This window comes from Phyllobates terribilis, unplaced genomic scaffold, assembly GCF_046119375.1.
Source record: "Phyllobates terribilis strain yellow unplaced genomic scaffold, ASM4611937v1 Scaffold_11__3_contigs__length_659146591, whole genome shotgun sequence".
NCBI classification, from domain to species: Eukaryota; Metazoa; Chordata; class Amphibia; order Anura; family Dendrobatidae; genus Phyllobates; species Phyllobates terribilis.
The window spans coordinates 309,247,654-309,259,348 of NW_027362771.1; the positions used below are offsets into that span (position 1 = coordinate 309,247,654).

At 43.6% G+C, this 11,695-nt stretch overlaps 1 protein-coding gene across 4 annotated transcripts in view; it reads right to left on the minus strand.

The window, feature by feature from the left end:
* AHCYL2 (adenosylhomocysteinase like 2) overlaps positions 1 to 10,714 on the minus strand; it is a 107,369-nt gene extending 96,655 nt beyond the window's left edge. For 3 of the 4 annotated variants that reach the window (XM_073652522.1, XM_073652519.1, XM_073652520.1), the window contains exon 1: positions 10,295 to 10,713. In XM_073652522.1, coding sequence (XP_073508623.1) covers positions 10,295 to 10,576 — 282 coding nt within the window. In that variant the 5' untranslated portion in view covers positions 10,577 to 10,713. Of the gene's footprint in view, positions 1 to 10,294 lie in introns of all 4 variants that reach the window. The other variant, XM_073652518.1, reaches the window with a different exon arrangement.
* Between the last annotated feature and the right edge of the window lie 981 nt (positions 10,715 to 11,695).

The following is an 11,695-nucleotide window of genomic DNA, read 5'->3' on the forward strand; positions in this document are numbered from 1 at the left end:
TAAGAAGCCCTCCTACTCTGCACTCATTACCTGTATTAATTGCACCTCTTTGAACTCGTTACCTGTATAAAAGACACCACACTCTCAATCACACTCCAACCTAAAGACTAAAGAGCTGTCTTGAGATTGGACACCTGGGACTAAATTGTAGACCTGCACAAGGCTGGAACGGGCTACAGGACAAAAGGCAAGCAGCTTGTTGAGAAGCAACAACTGCTGGCACAATTATTAGAAAATGGAAGAAACAAGATGACGGTCAATCTTTCTCGATCTGGGGCTCCATGCAAGATCTCGTCTCGTGGGGTAAAGATTATTCTGAGAAAGGTTAGAAATCAGTCCAGAACTACACGGGAGGACCTGGTCAATGACCTGAAGAGAGCTGGGACCAGTGTCTCAAACATTACCGTTAGTAACACACTATGCCATCATGGATTAAAATCCTGCATGGCACGAAAAGGTCCTCCTACTCACAACAGCACATGTCCAGGCCCGTTTGAAGTTCGCCAATGACCATCTGGATGAACAAGAGGAGGCATGGGAGAAGGTCATATTGTCAGAGGAGACCAAAATAGAACTTTTTGGTATCAACTCCACTCACCGCGTTTGGAGGAAGAAGAAGGAGGAGTACAACCCGAAGAACACTGCCCCAACCGTGAAGCATGATAGGGGAAACATTATACTTTGGGGTTGCTTTTCTGCAGAGGGGACAGAACAACTGCATCGTATTGAAGGAAGGATGGATGGGGTCATGTATCCCGAGTGTTTCAGTAAGAGCATTGAAGATGGGTCGAAGCTGGATCTTCCAGCATGACAATGATCCGCCAGGATAACTAAGGAGTGGCTCCGTAAGAAGCATTTCAAGGTCCTGGAGTGGCCTAGCCAGTCTCCAGACCTGGACCGAATAGAAAATCTTTGGAGGGAGCTGAAACTCAATGCTGTCCAGCGACAGCCCCGAGACCTGAAATGGATCTGGAGAACATCTGTATGGAGGAGTGGGTCAAAATCCCAGCTGCAGTGTGTGCAAACTTGGTCAAGAGCTACAGGAAATGCCTGACCTCTGTAATTGCAAACAAAGGTTTCTGTACCAAATATTAAGTTCTGTTTTTCTATTGTATCAAATACTTATTTCATGCAATAAAATGCTAATTAATTTATGCAAGAATCATACAGTGCAATTTTCTAGATTTTTTTTTTTTAAGATTCTGACTCTCCATTCTTTGTAGGTGGGAAAACTTGCAAAATCGGCAGTGTATCAAATACTTATTTTCCCCACTGTATGTGCCATTTTTCTGAAGCCATGTGTAAAGGGGTATTCTCATCTCATTTATGATACAAACACAGATTTATCCACAGGCTTGCTGTTTTCAGAACTGATCTAGAAATCAAAACGGATGACCCCAATACTCAAGATGGGTGCAGGTCACAGAGGTGGACATTAGACCATGTTATATCATGCGGATATATCAAAATTTGTCAGAGGAGAATCATCTGTTAACATACAACAGTCCCATAAAACACTGGAACTAATGGAGGGAAAAAAAACAGTAGCCAGTAACCAGTTTCTAGGCACATTGTCTGGCTACCATGATGCCTTTCCTTAAGCAGGATGGTCCAGTCGGACATTTACAATCCTCCTGCAGGGGAATTGAAAACTAAAGTTATGCTGTCATCACAGTTGAGCAGTTTTTGGCCATGATTTACCAAAATAATAAAAATTATGTCCAACGATTCATGTTTCTATATCTTCATGTCAAAACAACCATTCTCTGTCTGCATAAACAAATCCTGACCAACAAGGTTGTTATGCTGGGCGCTGGCATGAAGATCATTGACTGTCTTGTGTATGCAGGATGTGCTGCGGACAATAATGCAGACTGTATGGGGACGAGGGACTGTTGTACCAAACGGCAGTTACCATGATTGCTGCATCCCAAGTGGGCGCCTATTGACTTCTGTCAAAGTTCAGGCAGTTTATCTGCCCATGTAAAAGGACCTTTAGGCTAGATTTACAGGTGCATGTGAGCGTTACCATCCGAGAGAAACTGACCAATTTTTTTCTCAGGTGTCATCCTAGCTGCATTTGTTTTTTTCTCTTCTGGTGTTTTTTCACTGAAGAGGTGTGCTTGCTTCAAATCCAATGAAATCCCTTAGAACGTGATGTTTTTTACTAAAGTTCGTCAATAAGCAACAGATCTGAGAGACACGGGTGCAAATCAGAAGCCTTCCGATTGTCATCTGTGTCTCGCGGATCCCCATAGACTTCAATGGTTGAGTGTCTGATCTGATCACAATAGAACAAGCTGTGATTTGCACAGCTCTCTTTTGGATCTGAGAATTGAATGGACATGTGAATACATCCATTGTTCCAACATAAAAAAAAAATAAAAAAAAAAAATCAGACAGGTCACACAGAAGTGTGAATGTAGCCTTGGTTGAACCTGCAGAGGAAAATACTTAAGTAAAACAAGGTGTACATCTTTGCTGTCTTCCATGCTCTTCTTTGGGGCAGCCGTATTTTGTTTTTCTTATATGTACACAACAGTGAGCGGCTCCCAACCAGAAGACGTCTGAAGAATGGATCAGTCACTTCTTTTAACTTTCTTTGCAGCCTTCAAAGTCTGAAGCGGGTTAAAAAAAGCTCAAAAGACTGAACATATGAATAGAAAGTTGTTTTGTGTCCATTCTCTTTGGCACTTTTTCAAGCAGGTTTCAGAGATCAGCCTGAAAGACATCTTGTGCACATATAAGGGTTTACTCTGTCAGATCCCTAAGTATATATGTATTGTCTGCTGAATGTATCAAACACGCAGATGAATGGCAGTACACAGGGGCTCTGCCATGTGCTTGAGTCCAAAGTCTTGTTTCAGACATCAATTGATATGCCATAAATATCTAATATAACAATACCTCTACATGATATGTAATTGAACACTAAGGTCTCATTCAGACATCCCTGTTTCTTGCCTGCATGATTTTGATCACGACATAAATTGAGACGCTGCTACCTTGCAGCATGACGCTACTGAATGGGGTCGCACTGCAAACCACAAGGTACCACAAGTCTCAGAAGGCCAGAACCAGTTGAGTTTTTTGCAACTTGCTTGTCAAGGTAACAGTACTATGTGGGACATAACTCGACCCCATTTGCCAGCACCACAATGCCTTGTAGCAGCAGAGTACAGTGATCTTTGGATGTGTGACCAGTGTCATTGTCAAAATCATGATGTAGCTCCAGCAAAAAACATTATAAAGTTCCTTATTTTCCTGCCCCTAAGGCCTTATTCACACTTTTTTTGGCCTGTAAAAGACTATAGGAAGATATGCTATAAACAAGTCTATGGGAAGATGCATGGAAAAAAAAAGTGCAGAAATGTGTTTTATATTTTCCTGATTGACTTATAGCTGACATCTGGCTGCAATATTGAAAAAAAATAAACATACAAAAACACAGAAACAAAGCAGCATAAAAAAAAAAAAAGTGCTATATGAGAATCGTTTCTTAACTCCTTTCTGACGTATGACCTAATAGTATGTCATGGTGACCTGGGCCGATTGGACCAATGACATACTATAAGGTCATATGGTGATCACACCCGCATACAAGCGGTGCGGGGCGATCGTCGCCAGGTGTCAGCTGATTGTTACAGCTGACACCCGGTACTATGTGCAGGGAGCGGTCCCGCACCGCTCCCGGCACATTAACCCCTTCAATGCTGCGATCGAAGTCGATCGCAGCATTGCGGTGGCAAGGGGAAGTGATCGAAATACTCACCTCCTCTTCCGGCCTCCAACGTTGTCTGCCGCGGCTTCCCAGATGTTGCCATGACAACCCGATGTCGTCAGGACAACATCCGGGTCACCAGACAGCAGGAAGATACTTTGATCATGCGCAGTGCATGACCAAAGTATCTTCTGCATCTGCAGCGCTGACAGCCTGTATAGCACAGGGATGGTGCTGCATTCCTGTGCTATACAGGGGATCAGAATAAAAAAAGTAAAAGTCCCAGAGTGGGACACAGAATAAAAGTCCAAGAAGTGTTAACAAAAATGGAAAAAAAAAAAATTTGTAAAAATATTTAAAAAAACAAACAAAAAAAAACCCACCAAAAATAAAAATATAATGTACCCATCAATAAATATTATTATGAGAAAAAAAAAAAGAACAATAAAAGTCCACATGTTTGGTATCACCGAGTCCGGAACAACCTGACCTATAAAACTGGCCCACTAGTTAACCCCTTTAGTGAACACAAAAAAAAAAAAAAAAAAAGAAGCAAAAAACAATGCTTTATCATATCGCCAAACAAAAAATGAAATAACACGCGATCAAAAAGACGAATATAAATAAAAATGGTACCGCTGAAAACATCATCTTGTCCCGCAAAAAAACAAGCTGCCATACAGCTCCATCAGCCAAAAAATAAAAAAGTTATACCTCTCAGAATAAAGCGATGCAAAAAAATATTTTTTTCTGTAAAATAGCTTTTATTGTGTAAAAGCGCCAAAACATAGAAAAACGATATAAATGTGGTACCGCTGTAAACGTACTGACCGGAAGAATAAAGCTGCCTTATCAATTTTACCCCACGCGGAGCAGAATAAAAAAATTCTGAAATTGCTGTTTTTTGTTTATTCTGCCTCCCAAAAATCGGAATAGAAAGCGATCAAGAAAAGTCAAGTGCCTGAAAATGGCACCAATAAAAACGTCAAGTCATCCCGCAAAAAACAAGCCGTCATATGACTGTTGGACAAAATATGGAAAAATTATAGCGATGCAAAAACTAGATTTCGCAAAAAAAAATGCGTCTTTTAGTGTGTGACAGCTGTCAATCATAAAAACCCGATATGATTCTGGTATCTCTGTAATCGCACTGACCTGAAGAATAAAGTCGTCTAATCACTTATACCGCACGAGGAACGGCGTAAAAAATAAACTCTAGGGTTAAGGGGATGGGATTTTTTTCAAAAGTAAAAAAAAAAAAAATGATATGGCAACTAGTGTTGAGCGCAAGTGCTCTCTACTTGAGTTTGCATCGGGTGCTCGGGTATGCACGGAGTATCGCGGGTGCTCAAGTCTCCGCTCCATATGCTTTGTGGCCAAAAAACCTCGCAGGGATTGCCTGCCATGCACAAGCGATCCCCGCATGTTTGTTTTTGGGTGTCTAATAACCATGAAACATGCGGGCGGGGACTCGAGAATGCCACTCGAGCACGCGCGATACATGGTGCATACCTGAGTACCCGATGCAAACTCAAGTAGGGAGCACTTGCGCTCAAGACGAATGACAACTTATTCAATATGATGACCTAATGTTATCAAATTCTGTTTCGTACCTCTGGATACAAAATGTTCACTATACCCCTTGATAAAATCCTTGAGGGGTGTAGTTTCCAAAATGGGGTATCTTGTGGGGGGTTTCCACTATTTAGGTACATCAGGGGCTCTCCAAACGTGACATGGCGTCTGCTCTCGATTCCAGTCGATTTTGTATTCAAAAAGTCACACAGTGCTCCTTCCCTTCTGAACTCTGCCGTGCGCCCAAACACTAGTTTCCCCACATATGGGGTATTGGCGTACTCAGGAGAAATCGCACAACAGTTTTGGGATCCATTTTCTCCTCTTACCCTTGTGAAAATAAAAAAATTGGGGCTAAAACATTATTTTTGTGGAAAAAGTTAGTTTTTTTATTTTCACTGCTCCATGTTATAAACTTCTGCAAAGCACTTGGGGGTTCAGGGTGCTCACCACACATCTAGATAAGTTCCCCGAGGGGTCTAGTTTCCAAAATGGTGTCACTTGTGGGGGGTTTCCACTGTTTAGGCACATCAGGGGTTCTCCAAATGCAACATGGCGTCTGCTAATTGTTCAAGCAAATTTTACAACCAAAAAGTCAAATGGCGCTCCTTCCCTTCTGAACCCTGCCGTGCGCCCAAGTGGTTTTCCCCCACATATGGGGTATTGGCTTACTCAGGAGAGATTGCACAACAAGTTGCATGGTGCAATTTCTCCTGTTACCCTTATGAAAACGCAAAATTGGGGGCTGAAAAACATTTTTGTGGGAAAAATGTGAACATTTTATTTTTACGGCTCAATGTTCTAAACTTCTGTGAAGCACCTGGGAGTTCAAGGTGCTCACCACACATCTAGATAAGTTCCCTAAGGGGTCTAGTTTCCAAAATGGTGTCACTTGTGGGGAGTTTCCACTGTTTAGGCACATCAGGGGCTCTCCAAATGCAACATGGCGTCCACTAATTATTCAAGCAAATTTTACATTCAAAAAGTCTAAAGGCGCTCCTTCCCTTCCGAACCCTGCAGTGCGCCCAAACAGTGGTTTTTCCCCACGTATGGGGTATCTAAATGCTCAGGGGAAATTGCACAACAAATTTGGGGGTCCATTTTTTCCTGTTACCCCCGCGAAAATAAAAAAAATTGGGTCTAAAGTAACATTTTTGTGAAAAAAGTTAAATGTTCATTGTTTTCTTCCACATTCCAAAAATTCCTGTGAAGCACCTGAAGGGTTAATAAACTTCTTGAATGTGGTTTTGAGCACCTCGAGGGGTGCAGTTTTTAGAATCGTGTTACTTTTGGGTAATTTCTGTCATAAAGACCTCTCAAAGTGACTTCAAATGTGATGTGATCCCTAAAAAAATGTTTTTTGTAAATTTTGTTGGAAAAATGAGAAATTGCTGGTCAACTTTTAACCCTTATAGCTCCCTAACGAAAAAAATTAGGTTCCAAAATTGTGCTGATGTAAAGTAGACATGTGGGAAATGTTATTTATTAAGTATTTTGGGTGACATATCTCTCTGATTTAAGGGCATAAAAATTAAAATTTTGAAAATTTTCACCAAATTTCCGTTTTTTTTACACAAATAAACGCAAGTGATATCGAAGAAATTTTACCACTATCATGAAGTACAATATGTCACGAAAAAACAATCTCAGAATCAGGGGGATCCGTTGAGGCGTTCCAGAGTAATTACCTCAAAGTGACAGTGGTCAGAATTGTAAAAATTGGCCCAGTCATTAACGTGCAAACCACCCTCGGGGGTAAAGGTGTTGCCTGGGTCTAACATAAGCTTCCCCATAATGGAGCTGAGTTGCAGTACCCAAGAACGGCCACTTTACAGTGTGCACCAGAGTGGTGCTTAACCTCCATCCACTGTGTGACAGTCATGGGGCCTGGTAAGAGCTGCTTAGTGGTAGTGCCCAGATTCCCACCGATCTGATAGAGATCTATCCTACGGAAAGGGCAGCAATATCAAAGTAGTTTTCGAGTATTACAAACTATAATATATTAACTGGAAGTGACAGCTATTAACTGATTTCAGCAAGTGCATCTAGAAGCTGACGCCACGGCTCCCACAATGTGGTCACACAACTTTCCGAATATGATCAGCATGCCTCCCAATGAGATCAAGAAGAGGTAATGTCCCCATGTAATGTAATTCAGGGGTCTAGTTTTCTTAAGACTTCATATATGGTAAGGCTATGTTCACACGCCTATTTTCAGTCCCAATGCTGTCCGCGAAAAAAAAAAAACTAACAGCACTTGAACCAATGTTATTCAACACAATGTGCAGATAGATGACCATTTTTTTCCAACAGATCAACTGACAGCATAAAAAATGCAGAATACAGTATAGTCTGTTATGTATCTCGAATGAGACTCATCCATTTAAGGGTGCGCAAACAAAAAATCAGATCCCATACAGATCAGCAGTATAGCATCCGATTTTTATGGATACATTGTAACTCTTTAACACAGGGAACTATTTGGTCTTGTAAATTTTAATAACCGATTCATAAAAACGGATGCAATACAGATGAAGAATTGTCCATTTTATCTGGATAAAAAAAAACAAAAAAAAAACAAGACTTTTTTGGGGGGTTTATATAAATTATCACTTAACACCTGGATAGGCAGTAACCATCAGAAGAGTGAATGTGTCCCCCATTTTCCCCTGGCTGTAGAATAATTGCAAATGGTTGAATAGAGTAGCTGGACATGCAGTCTATTGAAATTAGGAAGATAGAGTGCAGCATTGTACCTGGTTATCCTAGCATCCTAATTACCATAGACTTTAAGGGGTTACCCACTACTACCTTCCACATCCAAAGAGATGTGTGTGAGAGGTGATGTATGTGTCCTAATGAACAGGACACGTGCACATGCGTGGGGTCATCATCAGCACCACTCCCTTCTGATGGCGCTGCAGAACCCGATCATAGGCAACTTGTGAATAGATTCAGAGCATGGCTGCATGATTGCAGCCCCGTATGCTGCAGCATTTCAGAGAAACATTTTGAAAAGCCGCCTGGGGTCAATGGCTTCTCCCCATGATCAACAGGTCTATCACGTGTGTACATGGTGAAACCTGTCAGTAAAACAAGCAGTGGGTGATGATGGGGGTGGGGGAAGCCGGACGGGGGCTTTATCAGACTAGTCAGGTCTCTCCCTATAGCTCCCAGATAGCTTTTCAAAGTATAATAGCACATGCTATACGTCACTGTGTAGGGGTCCAATCCTTGGATACAATAATTTGAAAAAACTCGTCCAAAAAAAGGCAATGTATTATAACAATTTGGATGTTTCGATCTACTATCCAGACCTTCATCAGAAACGTGGCAGATTGCAAGAGAGTTAGGGAACACCTGTAAGCACTCTAGTATGTGACGTCCATCACTCTGGCAATGGCGCATACTACAGCGCTTACAGGTGTTCCCTTCCAACCTTTCTGATGAAGGTCTGGATGGTGGACAAACGACAAAATTGTTAATACACTGCATTTTTTGGACAGAACCAAATAAACTTTCTTGGTAACTTGCACACCGACGAGTGACGAGCTTTTCATATTATAGAGTTCCAATCTGTTTTCTCTGAAAGAAGGATCACTTCAGAACAAAACAAAAAAGGCTTCAATCCAGCAACCAGGCTCAGATTTATGGGGACCGTGGTTTGGACAGCAAGAATCGTTCTCCTTTATGTTGGGTGGAAGGGTCCATACGCAACCAGCTGCTTAAAGGGGTTCTCCATGAACGTAATAAAATGACCATGTAATAATTCAAACAGTAGCCTGTCCTATGCACGTGTCAGTCTGAAGAAATACCGCTCCAGACACCTTTGCCTCAACTGGCAGAGGAGCTGTATCATCAGCACAGAAGCTGCTGGAGAAGAAATACATCTTCTCCATAACCGAGCACGAAGGACTGAGGCCAGAGAAAAAAGAAAACCTGTATTTCTTCTCCAGTCAGTGTCTTTGGCAGCACAGGTGTCGGGAGCGGTGTTTCTGCACACTGCAGCCTATCCTGACATGTGACCAGGAAGGCTGGCTTTAGAATTACGAGAACCCCTTTAAAGAATGGGGCAGGTGCACAATACCAGCCCCAATTGTAAGAGAGGTCCTTTTCTAAGTGTAAAATTGAGTGAACCCTTTAACGTACCACCCCCTGGATGCGGTCTTGTGATGGGTGGGCTACCGGTAGATAAGCAGGGGTAGTCCAGCCCACGTAAATGACCCATCCATGATCCACAGACACAGGTACTCAGGGGTGCCCCAGTCATTCTATAGATGTGTACCCTACGCCCCTCTGTACAAGGCGGAATACCCCAGCGGATATAGAACATCTCCATACAACACTGTGCCAGCTGTGCTAAGTGACTCACTGGGATGGAGACTCTCACTAGCACGTCATATGTCTGCGTACAACCCCCTACAGGAATGCTGGGATATGTAGTGCTACAGTCCATACTAACACTATAGAGGACGTGTGAAGGTCACGGGAGCAGCCGCCGGTGTAATGGCCCCAGCGGGCGCTTCTCGTTGTCGCATCTTCAGCAGCAGATGCGCACGAGACGTGGAGGCGAGAGAGCCAATCACAGCGGCTCTTGTCCATGACCAATCAGCGAACACAATGCAGACGGAAGACTCTCTCAATGACAGCCGGGGTGCACACCTGGGCACATCACACCATAGCAACAGCGAGGTGCTCTCTCGCCTATGATGGAGGAAAAGTAGTCCGCAGCTGCAGGAGAAAAGATGCCCCCCACTAACCGCGCCGCGGGCAGTCGTCTCCGCTCGTCATCACCGTGCACACACTAATAGCATGGGTGACGGTGAAGAAAGGGGGTGACGTTGTAGATATATCAATGAGAGCAGATAGCCCCGGTGACATTGATACCCGGGAAGCAGCACGGAAGACAGGCCGAATGACGTCACAGAACGATCGTGATGAGCACCACCGTGCGCACCGCTAGAGCGGAGCGTTCCTGCTGTGACCGGTTCACATTACCTTTTTGACGGTCCGCGGGGCCTCACTGACTGCGCCTTCCGGGCTGCCCGCGCCGTCTCCGGAGCGCTGAACCGGGTCGCTCCTCTTCATGGCAGAAGCCGGGATCCCCTTCAACGGCTGGCTGAGCGGTGACACCGCGGTATTGTTGTCGGGCTCGGTAGGCAGAGCAGCGGTGAGCGGCGCTGCAGGGGCAGCTGCCAGGACGGCCTCATTGTGCCGCTCTCTGGCTGCCTCCTTCAGCTCCACGTCGGCCACTTTGGCGGTCACTACCTGCACGGACATCGCGCCGCACACACTCGTATGTCCCGGCTCTCGCTCCTCTCTCAGCAGCCTCCTGATGCACACAAACACTAGCACGCTGCCGGCAGCCTCTGGCACGCCCCCGCAGGCTGTCCAGCCTATGCCGAAGGGGAGCCTGGGAAAGCTAGTTTCTCCCACAAACAGAACGCGTAGCCTATGAATCATAGTACACCACAATTCCCGGCGTGCGCCACGGTCATTGCTGGCCGTCGCGAAGCATTATGGGATTTCTAGTCCTGGCTCGTATTCGCTATTGTTTTGTCGCTGACAGTGTACTACAATAACCAGAGTGCCGTGCGGTCCTGCAGGAAGAGTGAGGCGGACTCGTTCTGTTTCAACACACTTTATTAGCAATTGTACACATGGGCCTGTTAAGTGTGTTAGGCCTTCTTGCTCCAAAATGTGCAAGTGTTACTGTGTGTTCAAGATATGAGACCATTGTGGTAAAGTGTGCACAGGAAATAGTGACAAAATTGCACTGTATAATTGCATGGGAAGGTGTAGTTGTGCACAGACCCCTTAGTTATGAATGAACATGGAATGTTATCTGTAGTGGCCTTAAATGGGTATTCTCATCTCCAAGATCCTATTCCAATATGTAGTAGATATAATAATAATAATATTAGAAAATACCTCCAATTAGAATTGTAGTATAGTTCTTCTGATTCGCTATGTCTCTTTCCTCATGTGCAGGCATTGAAGGACCTCGGGTATCCATAGTTAAGACCATTGATATAGTGACAGCTGGTTGCTAGTGGTCATAACCATGGATACCTAAGGTCCTTCAATGCCTGCACATGAGGAAAGAGAAATAGCGAATCAGAAAAACTATACTACATTTCTAATTGGAGGGATTTGCTAATATTATTATTACACCTACTACATATTGGGATAGGATCTTGGAGATGGGAATATCCCTTTAAGGGTTAGTCCCATCTTCATTGTTGGATAGTGCTTGTAAATGCAGCAATTTTGCAGTTTCTTATTAAAAATTTCAGCCGTTTTTGAGATTTTTTTTTTGTTTACAACACATTGCCTTGGAGACCGGCCATCACTGCTAGACAGGTTTTTTTTAAGCTCAAAAGAAGCATGGCCAGCATT